Source organism: Dromiciops gliroides, chromosome 1 (genome assembly GCF_019393635.1).
Source record: "Dromiciops gliroides isolate mDroGli1 chromosome 1, mDroGli1.pri, whole genome shotgun sequence".
NCBI classification, from domain to species: Eukaryota; Metazoa; Chordata; class Mammalia; order Microbiotheria; family Microbiotheriidae; genus Dromiciops; species Dromiciops gliroides.
Window position 1 is genome coordinate 29,716,512 of NC_057861.1, and position 19,660 is coordinate 29,736,171.

Consider the following 19,660-nt stretch of genomic DNA (forward strand, 5'->3'; position numbering starts at 1 on the left):
CAAATCAGCTGACCTCCCTGAACCTTTTCTCTTCTCGGTAAAACGAGAAGGTAGAACCAGACTAAATTCAATAAACATTTATTAAGGACCTAACGTGGGCAAAGTATCATTTAGATAGTCTATAAGGTCCCTTCTAATTCTGTGGATCTGATTTTGTCGACTAAACAATATATTTAAATGCCCTTTGCTCAGAAAGGAAACTGACTCAATGTGAATTTTGCAATGCATTGTAAACATTCAATTTAAATTACACAAGCAACATTTACTTTGAGATGTCCTGCACAATGCCATCTGCTAAAAATGAAATTGTTACTTTAAACATACTTGTTCTTTTCTAAGTTGATCTAACAACTAAATTCTTATAAGATAATGCTTTTTTTCAAAGTAAAAGTATGATTTCAATGTGTGCTTTCTAGATCTGAGATAGGAAGAATTCATCAAAATAACAATTGTATATGTTCAAATTGTATATGTTCAAATATTTTAGAAGGGACTATCTTATGCTTTGATCACCAAAATAATCCCAAGCGCAGAAAAGCTATCTTCCCCCTCCCCACAAACTTTCATCTTTAAACAACCCAGTAATGCATGGGATCATTACTTGCACCTGTAAATGGAACCTGCTTTCGAAATCAAGTTTCCTTTTCAAATGCCTACAACGACCAAGGACTCAGGAAACCCAGGTTCAAGACCAAACTCTACTCCTCTATGATTCTGGACAAATCACTTTACTAGAGGTGAAATTCCTTTGTCTATAATGAGAGGATTGGACTAAAAGACCCTAATGTCCTTTCCAGGTGTGCAATTCCATGATCCTGTGTCAAAAGTAATGTAAACTTACATTTCAAAATCCCTTCTTGGTTTGAACTTGCATTGACTATCCATTAATGGCCAGTTATGTGTATATATGGGAGTTAGCAACGTTTTTGCTCTTCTATAAAAGTGTCAGAAGCACAGTTTATACTTCTAAATTAATTGTTTTTTACTTGAGTAAGAACCCTACCTAACAAGTAGAGCTGTGAGTTCTTTTTGTAATGACAAAAAACTTAGGGGATGCCCATCTATTGAGGAATGACTGAACAGATTGTGGTATTTAAATGTAGTCGAATATTATGCTGAAAGAAATGAAGAAAAATAGTTTCTGAGAAATTTGGCAAGATTTAAACGGATTGATACAAAGTGAAATGAGCAGACCCAGGAAAATGACTTATGCTATAATATAAACATTAAAAATGAATAATTTTAAAAGATTCAAGAACTTTGATCATGCAATGATCAATCGTAATTCCTGAGGACCAGTGATGATGAATGTTACTCACCTCCTGACAGAAAGGTGTTGGATTAAATGTGAATAATGAAAAATGCATTTTTCAACGTGGCCAATATAAGAATTTGTTTTGCTTGACTATAATTACTAGTTGCAAGTAACAATTTTTTTTTTTTTAGTAAGGCAATTGGGGTTAAGTGACTTGCCCAGGGTCACACAGCTAGTAAGTGTTAAACGTCTGAGGCTGGATTTGAACTCAGGTACTCCTGAATCCAGGGCCGGTGCTCTATCCACTGCGCCATCTAGCTGCCCGCAAGTAACAATTATTAGTTCCTTTTTCTTTTTTTTCCCGAGGGAAGAGCAAAGAGGGGGAGGGAAAATCTAATGTCTAATAATTGGAAAAAATAATTAAAAAACCCAAACAGGTGCACCTTCAACATCTATATCTATATCTATTTCTATCGATTATATATACATATATATTTAACACAAACAGCAGAAAGTTGTGTTATTCTCCGTAGCCAAGAAATTGTGTGGGAGAATGAAAAAAGGTACTAGATTGTGAGTCTGAGGACCTGGGTTTAAGTCCTGGCCTTTTTATGGTCTCTGTGGCCTTAGGTAAGCCTCTTGTCCTGTCTGAGCCTTGAATCCCTCTTCTCAAAAGTGAAGGGACTGGGGGCAGCTAGGTGGCTCAGTGGATAGAGCACCGGCCCTGGATTCAGGAGGACCTGAGTTCAAATCCGGCCTCAGACACTTTACACACTCACTAGCTGTGTGACCGTGGGCAAGTCACTTAACCCCAATTGCCTCACTAAAAAAAAAAACAAAAAAAAAACAAAAAAAACCCCCCAAAAAAAACCAAAAAAAAAAAGTGAAGGGACTGGACTAGACCAGAGGTTTGGGTCCCACTCAGATCTATATCTGGGATTCCACGATGTTTGGGGCAAGACCTAACTAAGCTAAAGAAATGACACAGCAGTCAGGGCACAACCTTTGATCCTTGCACTAAGTTTTTATGAGCAATGGCATGTATTCAGCTCCTAACCTGTAGCACTGGGCCTAATCCAAAGTGGTCTTAGCAAATAAAAGCGGTGTTTTTGCCAAGTCAGGTTTATTTTCCGATCCTCCCTATAACTACCCCAAAAAGGGCACTGAATCTGATCCAACCAATCGAAGCCCTGGTTCTCCTAGTTTCTCCTTTTAAAACAAATATAGCTTCTTCCTTTGTGATTGTTCTTTTCTTCAACAACAGAATAATCATCCCAGTTTGGGATTCAGTCAAGCAGTTTAAATCCAGCTGTTGTGCTGAAAAGATGCTGGCACATTTTCTTGATACCTCCAAACCCCTGATTCTATTACACCCATTGTTAAGCTCCTTTACTCCATTAGCAAAGCTTTGAGGATAGCTACCTTTATGTACTTTCATTTTTTTTTCTTTCCATTTATTCCATCTAGAAAGTTTCCCTCACTTATAACTTGGCCAAAATTATTTTTTCTTTAAAAAAATGTGAATTGAAAACTTAATTTTATTTGCAAAGTAAAATGCTTTTATTTGGGCTATAAAAGTAACAGAAAAAAAAAAGTAACAGAAAACATACTGAATCTTTCCTCACTACTGGCAAAATCATTACTACTACATTCATTTCCTTTCTGGTGACCCAACTTCAACTTAAAAACAGTGCCCAACTTAAGTTCCAATTTGAATGAATCTACCTCCCCTTTCCAAAAGTTTTTGCTTAATTTTCACATATTAATTAAAAATTACTAAAAACAACAACAAAAAATAACAAAAATTACTTTTAAAATTCTGAATCTACTGTATAATTTCTAATTGATTTAGCCTCAAAATTGTCTACAAAAGCATTATTAAAAGTACTTCTTACCTATTTCATCCTCAATGTAGCTCTTAAAGCAAACATTCATTGGTGTCACAGCTAAAGTAATTTCTTCTTGACTCAGTGGAAAATGAATCATTATATCAGCCAACAACCTAAGAATGGTTCAAGTTAGTGGAAAAGAAACAAAAACAAGTTACATTACCAACTGTTAATTCAATTTTTACCTCACAATATGGGTTGTTATGGTTCTGGTTTTTTAATTTTCACATAACAAAAGAATGACTTTGTGAGTTGTTGTCTTTAAATTTGAGTATTTTATTGTATGTTTTTAAAAAGATATTCTTCATGGAAAACCACAGAAACAACAAAACTTTTAATAATATCCTTTAAACCCACAGTGGTCTTAATAAAGCACCAGAATAAAAAGTCATGAAAAGAGTTAGTCACACGTGTAACTGGATTTAAAAACTATTGGTCTTGTACCACCTCCTAGGATGGCCTAGTATGGTGCGGTGACACAGGGCACTGGGCTGGAAATCTGAACCCTTCTGTTCCAGCCCAATCTCTCCTATAATCCTTGGCAAAGGAGGGCTTCTCGCCCCTTGGGACTCTGGTTTCCACAGCTGTAATAAGAAGGTTGCACTGCCTCTCTAAGCTCTTTTTCCCACATCCTGAAATCTTGGGATATTAAACATGTATACATTTGGCATGTGCATTCCCATTTCTGTATCACTTAGCCAAAAATCTCATTCCATTCTTGACATCACTAAAGTTTTTATCCAGTAGAAATGCACAAGACTGTCTTTACCCAGTCCTGTTTTTAGAGTTCTTGTCCTCAGCATTACTCTGAATCACTATGAATTAACTTTGTCCATATTCTGGTCATTTCCCTATGAAATATGATTGGTTGGCTTTTTTTTTTACATGCTCAGTACAAGAAGGTAAAAAATGATTTTTAAAAAATTATTCCTTTTGAACTTAAATACAAAAAGACAAAAAAAGATAACATTTCCATGTACATAGCACAACATAGGGAAATGATTCAATATAAAACCATGAATTTCCATTTCAGGCTGTTTACTTTTTTTAAGCTGCATGATAAATACTACGCACTGTTTTCAAAGCTACTGTGCTTTTCTGAGCTTCCATCTAAGTTTTCTTTTCTTCTCTGCTCTGCACTTATTTTTTTTCCTCCCTCCCTTCCCACCCCGTCCTAGAAAAGGCTACAATTAAACACAAAGATAAGATAAGATAGATAGATAGATGGGTAATATATATATATATGTATATATATATATATATATAATCATACTATATATACTTCTACTTATCAATTCTTTTTCTGGAGGTGAATAGCAACTTTCTTCATAGGTCCTTTGGAGTTGATTTGAATATTTATGATACTAAACATGAATTAAGCATGCAAAGTTGTTCTAAGGACAATATTTCTGTTACTATGTACAATGTTCAATTGGTATTGATCATTTCACTTTTCATTATTTTATTCTAGTCATTCCATGGTTTTTTTGGGGGGGGGTTGTGAGGCAATTGGGGTTAAGTGACTTGCCTAGGGTCACACAGCTAGTAACTGTTAAGTGTCTGCGGCTGGATTTGAACTCAGGTCTTCCTGACTCCAGGGCCAGTGCTCTATCCACTACACCACCTAGCTGCTCTCCATGTTTTTCTAAAATCAACCAGCTCATTATTTCTTATAGCACAGTAGTATTTCATCACAATCGTATACCACAATTTGTTTAGCCATCACCAACTGAAAGGCAGCTATCACTTTAGCCAATCTAATAGGTGTTAAGATGATATCTCAAAGTTGTTTTAATTTTCATTTCTCTAATCAATAATGATTTAGAGCATTTTTCAGATGACTATATATAGATTTGATTTCTTCATTGAAAAACTTTGTATCCTTTGACCATTTGTCAATTGGGGAATGACTCATATTATTATAAATTTGAAGTTCTTTATATATTTGAGAAATAAGACCTTTATCGAATACACTGTCTAGAAAGATTCCTCCCCCCTCCCCAATTTTCTGCTTTCTTTCTGAGCTTGGCTATATAGGTTCTATTTGTACAAAACCCTTTTAATTTAATGTAATTGAAATTGTCCATTTTACAACCTACAACATTCTCTATCTCTTGTTCCTACATAAATTATTCTCTTATGCATAAGTCAGATAGATAATATGCCCCACATTCTTCTCATTTTCTTGTGATATTTCCCTTTATATCTAGGTCATGTATTTATTTATTTGTTTGTTTGTTTGTTTGTTTATTTATTTATTTATTTATTTTTAGTGAGGCAATTGGGGTTAAGTGACTTGCCCAGGGTCACACAGCTAGTAAGTGTTAAGTGTCTGAGGCCGGATTTGAACCCAGGTACTCCTGACTCCAGGGCCAGTGACTGCGCCACCTAGCTGCCCCTCATGTATCCATTTTGACCTTGTCTTGGTAAACATTTTAAGATATTGGTCTATGCCCAGTTTCTGTCAGACTGCTTTCTAGCTTTCCCAACAATTTTTACCAAATAATGAATTCTTATCCCCCAAACTTAAATCTTTATATTTGTCAGACACAAGGTTGCAATGACCATTTATTTACTCCTTTGTTTTGTATGTCTACTTTGTTCCACTGATTGACCTATTTCTTAGCCAGTATGACAGTTTTGATAATTACTGCCATATAATATGGTTTAAAATCTGATACTGCTAAACCTCCTTCCTTTACATGTTTTCATTCGTTTCTTTGAAATTCTTGACCTTTTTTTCTTTCAAATGAATTTTATTATTTTTTTAACTCAGTAAAATATTTTTTGGTAATTTAATTGGGATAGCATTGAATAAATAAATTAGGTAAAATCGTCATTTTTATTTTATTGGCTTTGCCTACTCATGAACAATTAATATTCTCTAATTATTTATATCCAACTTTATTTGCATAAAGAATGCTTTATAAGTATGTTCCTGTAGTTCCTGGGTCTATTCAGGCAGGTATACTCCCAGACATTTTATACTCTCTACAATTATTTTAAATAGGGTATCTATTACTATCTCTTCTTGCAAGGTTTTATTGGTGATACATTAAAAATGCTAATGATTGACATGGATTCCTTTTATATCCTACTACTGTGCTGAAATTATTATTTCAACTAACTGAATCTTTAAGATTTTCCAAACATATCATCATATAATCTACAAAACAAGATAGTTTATTACCTTATTTCCTATTCTTATTCCTTCAATTTTTTTCTTCTCTTATTGCTACTGCTAATATTTCTAAAACAATATTGAATATTGGTGACACAGTATAGTTTCCCTATTTATCTCTTTTAATTAAATCTATTTTAATTTCAGCTTTGTCTGAGATCATGATTGCTACTCCTGCTTTTTTTACATCAGTTGAAGCATAATAAATTTTACTCCAGTCCTTTATTTTAACTCTGTGTGTATCTCTCATTTTTAATTGTTTCTTGTAAACAACATATTGTTAATTCTGATTTTTAATCCATTCTGCTGTTCATTTCTGTTTTATGGGCGAGTTCAACCCATTCACATTCAAAGTTATAATGACTAATTCTGTATTACCCTCCATCCTACTTTTCCTATTTATCCTTAATCTAACCACCCCTCTAAGAATCCCTCCCTCTTCCTCTCCCTCACCCTCCTAATTATTATTTTTTGGGGAGCAGGACAATGAGGGTTAAGTGACTTGTCCAAGGTCACACAGCTAGTAAGTGTCAAGTGCCTGAGGCCAGATTTGAATTCAGGTCCCCCTGAATCCAGGGCCTGTGCTTTATCCACTGTGCCACCTAGCTGCCCTCACCCTCCTAATTCTTAATCTACACACCCTTCTAAAAGTCCCTCCCTTATTGTGTCCCCTCTCCCTCTTATTTCTTTATAAATTTAGAAGACCTTTATCCCCTTCTAGATGTATTTGTTGTTCCCTCTTTAACCCAGTTCCAATGAGAGTAAGGTTCCAGAACCACCAGCCCTCCTACCTCACCTGTTTCTTCTGTGACCATTTCTTATTTTCATGCCTCATTTGTATGAAATAATTACTTCTTTTTACCTCTCCCTACACTTTTGTTTTTCTTTTCTTTTTTTTCCCCTGGACAATGAGGGTTAAATGACTTGCCCAAGGTCAGACAGCTAGTAAGTGTCAAGTGTCTGTGGCCAGATTTGAACTCCAGTCCTCCTGAATCCAGGCCAGTGCTTTATCCACTGTGCCACCAAGCTGTACCCCCTACAGCTTTATTTTTTAGAATCATCCCATCATACTTAGCCCAGCCCAATCCTTTCTTTCAATCTACCCAAGTAATGATGACAGTCTTAAGAGTACTGATAACATTTTCACATATAAGAAATAGTTAGACCTTATTGTGTCCCTTATAATTGATCTTTAATGTTACCTTATATTTCTTCTGGATCTTATATGTTGAATTTTCCATTGAGTTCTGGTATTTTTGTCACAAGTACCTGAAAATCTGTTTGTTAAATGTCCGGGTTTTTTTCCATTCCGTGGGTGAGTTATTTTTGGTCACAGCCATAACCCTTCTGTTCTTTGAAATATAATGTTCTTGGGACAGCTAGGTGGCACAGTGGATAAAGCACTGGTCCCCCATGCAGGAGTCTGAGTGTCTGAGGCCAAATTTGAACTCAGGTCCTCCTGACTCCAGGGCCGGTGCTCTATCCACTGCACCATCTAGCTGCCCCAAGTAATTAATTTTTAATGATTGACTCTTTTTTTGTTTTGTTTTGTTTTGTTTTTTAGTGAGGCATTTGGGGTTAAGTGACTTGCCCAGGGTCACACAGCTAGTAAGTGTTAAGTGTCTGAGGCCGGATTTTAACTGAGGTCCTCCTGAATCCAGGGCCGGTGCTCTATCCACTGCGCCACCTAGCTGCCCCAATGATTGACTCTTTTAGCTGGAAATTTTGATGTAGATTCACAGAATCACAGCATTTGAGAATAAAAGCAACCTCAGTAGCTACCTATTCCAACCCATACCTCAAAAATAATCCTATGTTGAAAACAAATATACATCACTCACTTCAATCAAGAGAAAACCGAGATACAAGATTAAGCATTTTATCCAAAATCCTATGGCAAAAGTGATGAAGAATCTACTTAATTAAACCCAAAGAGTTATGTGGTTTGAAGGCCTCAAATAAGAGGTATGTTTTATTAGAGAGTTTTCCCTCTATTAGAATATAATTGATCTTCTGTATAAAACCACATAGATGGGATAACTTTAAAATATTTTCCACCAAAAGGGTGAAGAATTCCATAATTAGATATCTCTAATCTTAAATTGTCATTCTCAAAGCTTATTCCTTAAATCCACTTGCTCTGATGATGTCTCTAAGTTATTTACCATAACCTCAAAACTATAACAAACTTGGAAACTGTAGGTTATAAATTTTTAATTTGGACCAAAGTTCTTTCAGTATCTGAGAGCAAAAAATGCAGAGGCAGAGACAGAGACCAAGACAGAGGGACTGAGAGGGCTTATTTACCTTGACTGAACTTTCAATATATTAGGACACATATTCTTTGCAAAAACAGCTTGTAAAGGCTCAGACTCTTGAAAAGACAGATTATGAGTTTTTATAATACCTACAAAAGAAAATATAGCAATCATTTAATATTTTGAAGTTCCAAATGAATATATATATGTATATATATAAATATATATATAAAATAATTAGCTTAGGATAGTTGCTTAAAGGCAAAATAAAGACTAGATACCAATACACAGCATATAGTAAACATTTAATAAACACTTATTTATGACTGAATGAGTTTAAGGTTCCTTCTAGCTCTGAATTTTATGATCCTCTGAATGGCTGGAAGAAGTGTTGGGCAGAACCAAAATAACAGATGGACAAGTTAATATTACATTTTAATGGTCCTTGCTTGATACTCACTGAGAGCTACAAAACTTTCAAAGACCCTTAGGAAGGGCTCCAGACTTCCAGTCAGGTTGAAGTATTCTAATAAGGCCACACAAAAAGGACATGAACAAAAATGACATGGGATTAGGACTTAGGAATGGGATGTGATCTGTACCAGAGAAAGAAATAACCCCACATTGATGAAATGTCAGATCCATCAGCTTCAAAGTATAGTCTATTTTTAAAAATTTCAAAATAGAATCTATCTTAAGAGGCAGCAAGTTATAGTGGATAAAGAGCTGGCCTCGTAGTCAGGAACACCTGAGACCAATTCCTTCTTCTGAGATGCACACACACAGTTACACACATATTATCTATATACACATACACATATATACTTTTAATACAGCTAGTATATATACGTGTGTGTGTGTGTGTGTGTGTGTGTGTGTGTGTGTGTAGGGGGTGTTCAGGGAGGACTAGCACCTATGGTGTGAGGACTTGCTGAGCCCTTTTCAGGGCTGCTAATCCACCTTTTGTATCCACCTACATCCAACCCTCACCTGTGGCTCCAAGAAACTGTTGTATGGGAAAGTCTATAGCAGGATAGCAGAGAAGAAGCAAGGACTCGTTTGAGCTCTCCCAAATTTCCTTACAAACAACTTTAAAATAAGGCTTCAAAACCAATTCTGGAGTGGCAAAACCAACAAAAAGATGGGGTGAAATAATTTTCCAGTCAAAGAAAACTTAGAAGGATAGCAGGAAATGTCTGTTGCACTGGAGTGAGAATGGAGCATGGTCCAGTGCAGGCAACACCCAACCAAGTAAGTCAAGCAAACAGCAGGCCTTGGGAACAACTGAATTGGTGGCAATAGCTTCTGGGCCTCTCAGCCCACAGACATTAAGAGGGTCAGACAACTGGTCAGAAGGAGATTACAGGAATCCCTTTGCTGGAACTGGGTGTAGGACTCTGATGCATCAAAGTTCTAGGTTGCAATTCCAGGGCAAGGAGAAGCTTGTGGCAAGAAGAAGCACATCAGAACTTGTGGCTTCAAGGGAGTGGAGACCCTGGTCACAGTTCCAGGGCAAAAATGCGATAACTCATAGACCAGAACAGAGGCCTTTCTTCAGATCATAACACCTTGGAAGAACTAAATATATACAGAACCCCAGAACAGCTGTACAAAAAACCTGAAGTTCAGGACAGTGCCTTCCTCCAACCTAGGAGTAAAAACCACCTTTAACATCCAGTTAAAGTCAAGAAATGGGCTGGAAAAGGAACAAACAACAAAAAAGGAGCTAACCATAGAAAGTTACTACAGTGACAAGAAAGATCAAAACACAAATGAAGAAGAGAACAAAGTCAAAATTGCTACATCCAAAGCTTCAAAGAAAAATGTGAATTGGTTTTAGGCCCAAAAGGAATTTTTGGAAGAACTCAAAAAGGATTTTAAAAATCAAATAACATAGGTGGAGGGAAAACAGGAAAAATAAATGAGAGCAGTGCAAGAAAATCATGGAAAAAAGAGGAAACAGCTTAGAAAAGGAGGTACAAAACAATATTGAAGAAAATAACACCTTTTTTTTAAAAAAAGAATAAGCCAAATGGTGAAAAAGGTACAAAAATTCACTGAAGAGAAGAACTCTTTAAACAGTAGAATTGGCCAAATGGAAAAGAACTTTAAAAAGCTAACTGAAGAAAATGATTCCTTAAAAATTAGAATTGATGGGGCAGCTAGGTGGCACAGTGGATAAAGCACCAGCCCTGGATTCAGGAAGATCTGAGTTCAAATCCAGCCTCAGACACTTGACACTTACTAGCTGTATGACACTGGGCAAGTCATTTAACCCTCTTTGTCCCACAAAAAAATAAAATAAAATAAAAAATTAGAATTGGACAAGTGGAAGCTAATAACTCCATGAAACATCAAGAAACAATAAAAACAAAACCAAAAGAACTAAAAATAGAAGAAAATGTGAAATATCTCATCAGAATAAATAACTGACCTGGTGTAATGATTGGAATGATGCCACCTGCTGGAGAGCTACTGTAGGAAAGCTCTGCCATGAGGAGAAGGCATCTGAGGGCAAGCCATATGGTCAGGGTCCTTGGAGTCAGAAAGTGACATTTGCTCATGAGTACTATCTATCAAGGCTACCAGCCAATCAACTTGAGGAGCCTCCCATTTCTGGGAGGAGAACACAAAGTAGGAAGTGGATGCTGGCAGAGGGCTTTTTCCTCTTTTGGTCCTGACCTCGCCATGGCAGGTTGGATGATGGGGTCTCTTAGAAATAGTTAGATTTTTACCTTTCTCTCTGATCCTAATGCTCTTTAATAAATACTTAAACACTTAAATACTCTTGCTAAAGCTTATAATTTATTGGTGACCACTCATTAGATTTTAGATAGTATAGCTAGAATTTTAGCCCCTTACACTGGAAAATAGATTGAGAAGAGATAATTTAAGAATCATTGGACTACTTGAAAGTCTTGATTTTTAAAAAGCCTAGACATCATCTTTCAAGAAATTAGCAAGGAAAACTGACCTGAAATTCTAGAACCAGAGGATAAAATAGAAACTAAAAGAATCTGCAAATCACTTCCTGAAAGAGATCCCAAAATGAAACTCCCAGGAGTATTATAGCCAAATTCCAGAGCTCCCAAGTCAAGAAAAAAAAATATTTCAAGCAGCTATAAAGAAACAATTCAAATGTCATAGTCAAGATAACACCAGATTTAGCAGCTTCTATATTAAAAGATCAGAAGGCTTGGAATCTAGCAAAGGAGCTAGATTTATAACCAAGAATCACCTATCCAACAAAACTAAGTATAATCCTTGGGAGGGAGAGGAGAGAATGTATATTTAATGAAATAGAGGACTTTCAAGAATTCCTGATGAAAAGATCAGAGCTGAGTAAAATATTTTACTTTCAAATGCAAGACTCAAAAGAACCATAAAAAGGTGACTAGGAAAGAGAATTTATAAGGGACTCAATAAAGTTAAATTGTTTATATTCCTAAATGGGAAAATGATCATTGTAACTCTTTTTTTTTTTTTTAGTGAGGCAATTGGGGTTAAGTGACTTGCCCAGGGTCACACAGCTAGTAAGTGTTAAGTGTCTAAGGCCGGATTTGAACTCAGGTACTCCTGACTCCAGGGCTGGTGCTCTATCCACTGTGCCACCTAGCCACCCCCATTGTAACTCTTAAGAACTTTATCATTATTAGGGTAGTTAGAAGAAGTATACATAGAAAGAAGGGCACAGGTGCAAGTTGAATATGATAGGATGATATCTAAAAAAAACAAAATTAAGGGGTGAGAAAGAGGAATGTACTGGGAGAAAGGGAAATGGACAGGTAGAACAGGGTAAATTATCTCATATAAAAGGGTGGAAAAGAGCTTTTACTGTGGATGGGGAATATGAGGTATATGAGGGAGAACACTTGAATCTTATTCTCATCTGAATTAGCTCAAAGAAGGAATAACACACACACACACACAATTGGGTATAGAAATCTATTTTACCCTACAGGAAAGTAATAGCTCAAGAGGAGTAGGGTTGATAGAAGGGAGGATGGATTGTAGGAGGTGGTAGTCAGAAGCATAACACTTTTGAGGATGGACAGGACAAAAGGAGAGAGAGAAAGGATAAACAGAGGAAAATAAATGGAGGGAAATAAACAGTTATTAATCATAACTGTGAAAAAATTACAGCAATTTTTTCTTAAAGGCCTAATTTCTCAAATATATAGATAAATGAATCAAATTTGTAAGAATACAAGTCATTCCCAAATTCATAAATAGTTAAAGGATATGAATAGGCAATTTTCAATAAAAGCTATCTATAGTCATATTAAAAATGCTCTAAAACACTATTGTTTAGAGAAATTAAAACAACTCTGAGGTACCACCCCATACCTATCAGATTGGCTAAAATGACAGAAAAGGAAAATGACAAATGGAGGAGATGTGGGAAAACTGAGACAGTATTGCATTGTTGGTGGAGTTGTTAACTCATCTAACCATTCTGGAGAACAATTTGGAACTATGCCCAAAGAACTATAGAACCTTGCATATCCTTTGGCCCAGCAATATCACTACTAGGTCTATATCCTAAAGAGATTAAAAAAAAAAAAAGGAAAAGGACCTATATGTACAAAAGCATAGCAGCTCTTTTTCTGGTGGCAAAGAATTGGAAATTGAGGGGATACCCGTCAAGTGGGGAATGGCTGAATGAGTTATGGTATATGATTGTGATGGAATACTATTGGGCTATAAGAAATGATGAGCAGGATACTCTCAAAAAGACCTGAAAAGACTTACAGGAATTGATGTAAAATGAAATGGGCAAAACCGGGAGAACATTATGCACAGTAATATTAATGTTATATAATGAACAACTGTGAATGACTTGGTCATTCTCAGCAATACAATGATCAAAGACAATTCTGAAGGACTTATGATGAAAAATGCTATCCACCTCTAGATAAAGAACTGGTAGAATCTGGAATGAGATTAAAGCATATTGTGTGTGTGTGTGTGTGTGTGTGTGTGTGTGTGGCAATTGGGGTTAAGTGACTTGCCCAGGGTCACACAGCTAGTAATTGTTAAGTGTCTGAGGTTGGATTTGAACTCAGGTCCTCCTGACTCCAGGGCCAGTGTTCTATCCACTGTGCCACCTAGCTGCCCCTTAAAGCATACTTTTTTTAAAACTTTATTTTTCTTGGGTTTTTTCGGTCCATGTTTTCTGACTAATGTGCAAATGACTAATATGCAAATATGTTTTGTGTGACTGAACATGTACTGTCTCAGCAAACAGTCCAAACCAAATTAAGGGTATTTGACAGGACTCAAAGCTCTCAGTGAGGTAGGGGTCTATCTGCCTCAAGCATGTGAGGACTTTCCCTGGTGGAATGAGTAGATGACAACAATTTGTTTCAATTGCTACGAAGGTAGCTGAAGTAAGCAATGTGGAATGCTTAGGGCTTGGTCAGGCATCAAAGCTACCAAGGTCATCCACTGCATCCTGGGCCATCGCCAGTGGTCTTGACTTTTGTCCTGCCACTGGACTTTGATGATTCAGGAAGAGAGTTAGACGGATGACTTTGTGCAACTCTGCCTCACGTAAATCCAATTCCGATGCAAGCCAGGACATCACCCGTGACGTCGCCAGGGCATCACCCGTGACGTCGTCAGGGCATCACCCGTGATGTCATGGATGATGTCATTGGTTCTCTTCAAAAACAAAGGACAAACACCCACCAACACGCACACACACGTGCACACAAACACCCTAACAAGCTAGTGTTACACTGTCCCTGTTAGCAAACTCACTGATACTACTAGTATCTAGTAATACTAGTAACACTCTTGCAAACTAGGAATATATATATATGTACATGTTTGTGTATATGTATATATGTGTATACACACACATATGCAATGAAGGCACATGTAACCTCTCAGTACTAGACAACCCTCTAAAACTAAGACTATACAGAGCACTAATGTGCTTCGGTAGAAGGAGGTTCCTCATGGCTTATTTCCTACACCAATGAAATCAGAGGTCTGGCAAAACAAACAAACAAAATAAACCTATTTTGAAAACTGAAGAAGCCTATTGATCGAATATTTTCCAGGTATATATCACTTACAGCAGAGGAACTTAAAAGACAGGCATTTTTTGGAAATGTGTTTATCACTCTCTAGTGGACACCATGAAACATGTCATTCTGCCTAGCCAAAGAAGTATTACACAAATTCCTTTGAAAATAGAGGTTATTTTCTTGCAACTGAGAGTAATGTTCTGGCTTCTTGACCCTCTCTTTAATAAGGTTGCCTAAAGACATAAAAAAAAGCTCATCAGATACAAAATTTCTAAATGTATTCATTTGTTCATTATTGGTTGAATCTTTAAGAGCAACAATGAAAAGGACAGCACATTCTAACTCCATCCTGAAACAATGTTCTTCCACCAGGTTGCTGAATGTAACATTGTTATTGTGCTTAAATATGTACACTTTTACTTATATAGTAAGACCTTCAATGGAAGCTTTTAGAACGAATTGACAAATATTTATTGAATATCATGCTACATACACAAAGAAACACAAAAACTATATAACTGAATATAACTTGCAGTTATTTCTAATGCAACTGGAGATGTATGACACACACAATGAAACAATTAGAAAACAACATAAGCTGGAGAATCGAGATAATAGGCAAAAAGCCCCTCCTCCATACAACAGCAATAAAGATAATCCAAAATCTCTTGTATTGAGATTTGCCCTTTGGTACATCAATATAACAATAACATTATAGCATTATTTCAGTAGGTAAAGACAATTAAATGTTTTTACTACTCGCATTTGGTCTAGAGGTTGAGAAGTCTGGGTTTTGTGGCTTCCAACTTCATTACTTCTTGGTACTACTCCATCTCTCTCTACATACACACTAGTCTGAAACATGTTCTATTGGAATTGGACAAGCAACAAGTAACTGTCTGACTAAATTCAATAGTGTGCATTTCCAGCCGGTTTAAGTATATGCAAAGCCTGTGCCTCTGTGTCTTACTCAGTGAAGAAAAATTTTTTTACCATTAACTGACTTTTTTGTGGCATTGTTGATGTTAGGAAGGTTATCTGTAATGCACAACTTTTTGCATCATGAAACTACACAATTTCAAAGTAATATCTAATTCTAAGAATATTTAAGGTATAATGAAAATATAAACATAAAATAAGCTTAGGAAGAAAATAAGTTTATGACCATACCTACCATGTTTGCAGAAGAGTTGAAAAATCACATGGCATGTATTAGCACTTGTAAAAATACTGCACTTCTCTACATTTCTTTCAAGTGTATTCAGACATCTAAATATGGGCAGAACTGACTGTAACAAAAAAGTATATGTAGTAAGAATTTTAAGTTTTATTATAAGGAAGATGTCATTAAAAAGAGATAATTTAATTTACACTCCTATAGCCAATCCTCTAAGCTTCCTTCTTGGGATGATAACTAACAATTAAATGTAAATTTCAAATGACATTCAGGTAAAATGTTAAACAAAAAAGAGTGAAGCATCTTTGAGGGATTAGTGAAGGAGCTGAGAAAACAATTTTCTAATTAGGTAAAAGACAACTGTTGGGTCTTCCTAAAAACCATGGACATCATGCTGTTGTAAAATCAATCTCCTTCCACACTCATGTGGATGGAAAAGCAGAAAAGGCTAGGAAGTTGGAAACAGAAAGAAGTCATTACTAATGAGAGTCTTCATCTGCTGAGAGACAGGAGAGAACAGAGTTCTCTAAAAGGGAAAAGGAAAATAAACACCTGCTCTTTAAATAGAGGGGTGTGTGTGTGTGTGTGTGTGTGTGTGTGTGTGTGTGTGTGTGTGTGAGAGAGAGAGAGAGAGAGAGAGAGAGAGAGAGAGAGAGAGAGAGAGAGAGAGAGAGAAAGGAGGGGAAGTCTACAGAGGACTCCTGATTGAGTTCCCCCCTTCCCCCCACCCCCACCAATTTCATTTGCTGAAATCACAGTATTTTAAGAAGTAAAGTAGCAGAGACTATGCGATGTAGGCTTGAGCCCCTTTCAGACTTTCAGCGATCCATTTGCACCCTATAGGGGACCTTGAATGATTGTGAAAGAGTTAGGAAATGTGGATGAAATGGGTAGAGAAAATGGCTTCGCTCCGGGTACAGGTAGTTTTTCTCCTCCCACTCGAACAACTCCCCTCACCACTCCTCCCTCCACCCCCAAATAAACACAAACCTTACCCAGGTAATTAAGATTATCTGAAGAGAGAGAGAAAGGCAAGGGATTTTGCTATGAAACTGGCCTAGGGCTTGAAGTATCAACCTTGAACTTTAGACTTTCATTCTAATACAAAAATTCTGGTTGAATTGAAAGGATCTTACTCAAACCTAAGGATAAAACCAGAGTTAGATTAAGTGGTAGTTACTAAAAAGAAGAATTAATAAGGCATCAAATTATACATACTTCTCTTTAATAACTAGATCTTTAGAATGATCTACTTGAATCTTTCTTTAAATACAATCAAAATCATGTAGCATCTTCTTGCTCCTTCCCTCCACTCTCAGGAGAACTCATTCTTTCTCTTTGGTTAGTTTCCCTCGACTTGTGTCCATTCTAGCAAGTTTGAGTTTCCTCAGAGGGAAGTAGTCCTTATACTCAATCCTCTCAGAATCTAAGGGTTAACCCTTTTGAGTGACTATTCCTACTAACACTACAGCTCCCACCAATGTATTTCCCATTAATAAACAGGCTACTAGGGGCAGCTAGGTGGCACAGTGGATAGAGCACCGGCCCTGGAGTGAGGAGTACCTGAGTTCAAATCTGGCCTCAGACATTTGACACTTACTAGCTGTGTGACCCTGAGCAAGTCACTTAACCCCAATTGCCTCACTAAAAACAAAACAAAACAAAACACCAAAATAAAATAAACAGGCTACTAATACTCATTAACTAAAACAGTAATTGAAAATGAAAAGCAAACACATACAAATTTATTTCCATCCATAAACCTAAATCACCATCTCCCACCAGTGCACAAAGTGTTTGAGAGAGTGGGTTTTGTTTGTTGTTGTTTGTCCTTCATTCCCAAAGAGGACCATGACATCGGGTGTCATGACTTGCACTGAATCGGATTTAAGTGAAGGAGGGCTGTGCAAGGTCACCAACCTCACTCTCTCCTCCAGAGCCATCTGGGTCCAGTGGCAAGATACATATCATAGCCCCAGATGTTTAAGGCAATTCAAGTTAAGTGACTTGCCCAGAATCACATCAGCTAGTGTCTGAGGTGAGATTTGAACTCAGATCCTCCCAATTTCAGAGCCAGTGCTCTATCCACTGTGCCACCTAGTTGCCCCATGCGTATACATTAAATCACTGAGTAGTGAGGAATATATGTAAGGAAAGTGTATAGCCAGGGATACTCACAACTCAGCCAACAACAAACTTCAATATCCTCTTTCTGTCTCAGGAATTGTCCATAAAAGTTTCTTGATGAATGTAGCTTCTGTGTGAACAAATGCTTCCACTGCTAAGCTGAGTTAATACACATTCTGGACTAGCACCTCTCTAGGCAAGGCATCTTAGCTGGATTCCTCCATCTGTTGGGCTGCTTCTCTGATGTTTCACTTCTTTTCCTTATTTATTTATTTAACTATTTGTTTGTTTGTTTGTTTGTTTATTTATCTGTGAGGCAATTGGGGTTAAGTGACTTGCCTAGGGTCACACAGCTAGTAATTATTAAGTGTCTGAGGCTGGATTTGAACTCAGGTCTTCCTGAATCCAGGGCCGGTGTTCTATCCACTGCGCTACCTAGCTGCCCCTGATGTTTCACTTCTAAGCTGTTCCTATGCTCAGCTAGGCTTGTTCCCTTACAGAAGCTATAGTATCCATCACTTTGAACATCAAGATTATTAATGTGATGCCTTTTGGTTGAAGGAGTGTTATGGTCTTTGGGGAAAGGCAGAAGTCCTTATCCTAATATTAGCAAAAGCCTCTCCAGCTCTGCACCTTTGGCAAGATTGATCTTCTCCACTTCTCAGTAATAACAGGTGCAACTCAGAAAAGTTACTACTTTGTTTTCTTTTCAGGAAGAGTTGGTAAGAAAGAGCTAAATATCTTTTCTACTCTCCTTTTCAGCAACTAGTCATATATTAAAGGAGTAACTTCCCTATCTTATACAAATCAACAAATGCTGTCTCGGAACACTCAGCAAGTGCTTTTCTCCAGATGGCATAAGCAGACAAGCCCCAGAGACATGAACTGTCAAGGATTATAATTATATAAATCATATTATAATCATATAATTGAGCAATGCATAGGAAAGAATGATAGTTTTTCCCCTCTCAGTTAATTTCACCAATGGAAATTCTTACTCTTTGAACAATGTTATCATGACTAACACACTACCACTCACCTGAGAGCAAATCCTAATTATAAGCAAGACATTGATTATAAATAATGAACAGAAGTTGCAAAGAGGAAATGATCAACATTTTGAGTGCTAAATTCACACATTTACCCCAATAAATTGACAGTAAAGTTACATATAAAAATAATAAACACATAAGTAGAATGAGCAGAAGACTATCCACAGAATGTTAGTTCAATATAGTTGGCTAGTGGATGAATTCTTTTTATAAAATAAAATTTTAGTGATAGCTTTTGGTTTTATATCACTTACATTTCCATCTGAATCCGTCCCCATTCCCTCCCAGAGAGCTATCCGTTATAATAAAGAAAAAAGAAAGAAAATAATGTTTAGCGAAACTAAGAAATATACTGAAAAAGCCTGCCATTATATGTAGTGTTCCATAGCCACGGTCTGCCTCTGCAGAAGTCGAGAAGGAGTAAGGGAAGGTGTCTTCTAATATCCTAAAATCTCTTCTTGGGGGCTAAGCTTGATATCAAACAATTCATTTTCAAGTGGTTTTTTTTTCTTATTTTCTCTATTCATATTGTTGTACACATTGTATATACTGTGTTCTTGGTTCTGCTTACTTCACTTTGTATTCGTTCAGCTAAGTCTTTCCATGCTTCTCTGTAGTCATCATAGTCATTGTTTCTTAAAGCACAGTCATATTATTATGATCACAAATGTTTAGCCAGTCTCCAG

The 19,660-nt window shown here is 36.6% G+C and overlaps 1 protein-coding gene across 1 annotated transcript in view; it reads right to left on the reverse strand.

Moving 5' to 3' along the window:
- The window catches only part of RAD9B (RAD9 checkpoint clamp component B), a 57,114-nt gene that overhangs the window by 26,137 nt on the left and 11,317 nt on the right, over positions 1 to 19,660 (reverse strand). Inside the window, exons 5-7 of the mRNA XM_043986312.1 lie at positions 15,793 to 15,907; positions 8,633 to 8,732; positions 3,151 to 3,257 (exon numbers count right to left, since the gene is read on the reverse strand). Of these exons, the coding sequence (XP_043842247.1) occupies positions 3,151 to 3,257; positions 8,633 to 8,732; positions 15,793 to 15,907 (322 nt within the window). The remainder of the gene's footprint in view (positions 1 to 3,150; positions 3,258 to 8,632; positions 8,733 to 15,792; positions 15,908 to 19,660) is intronic.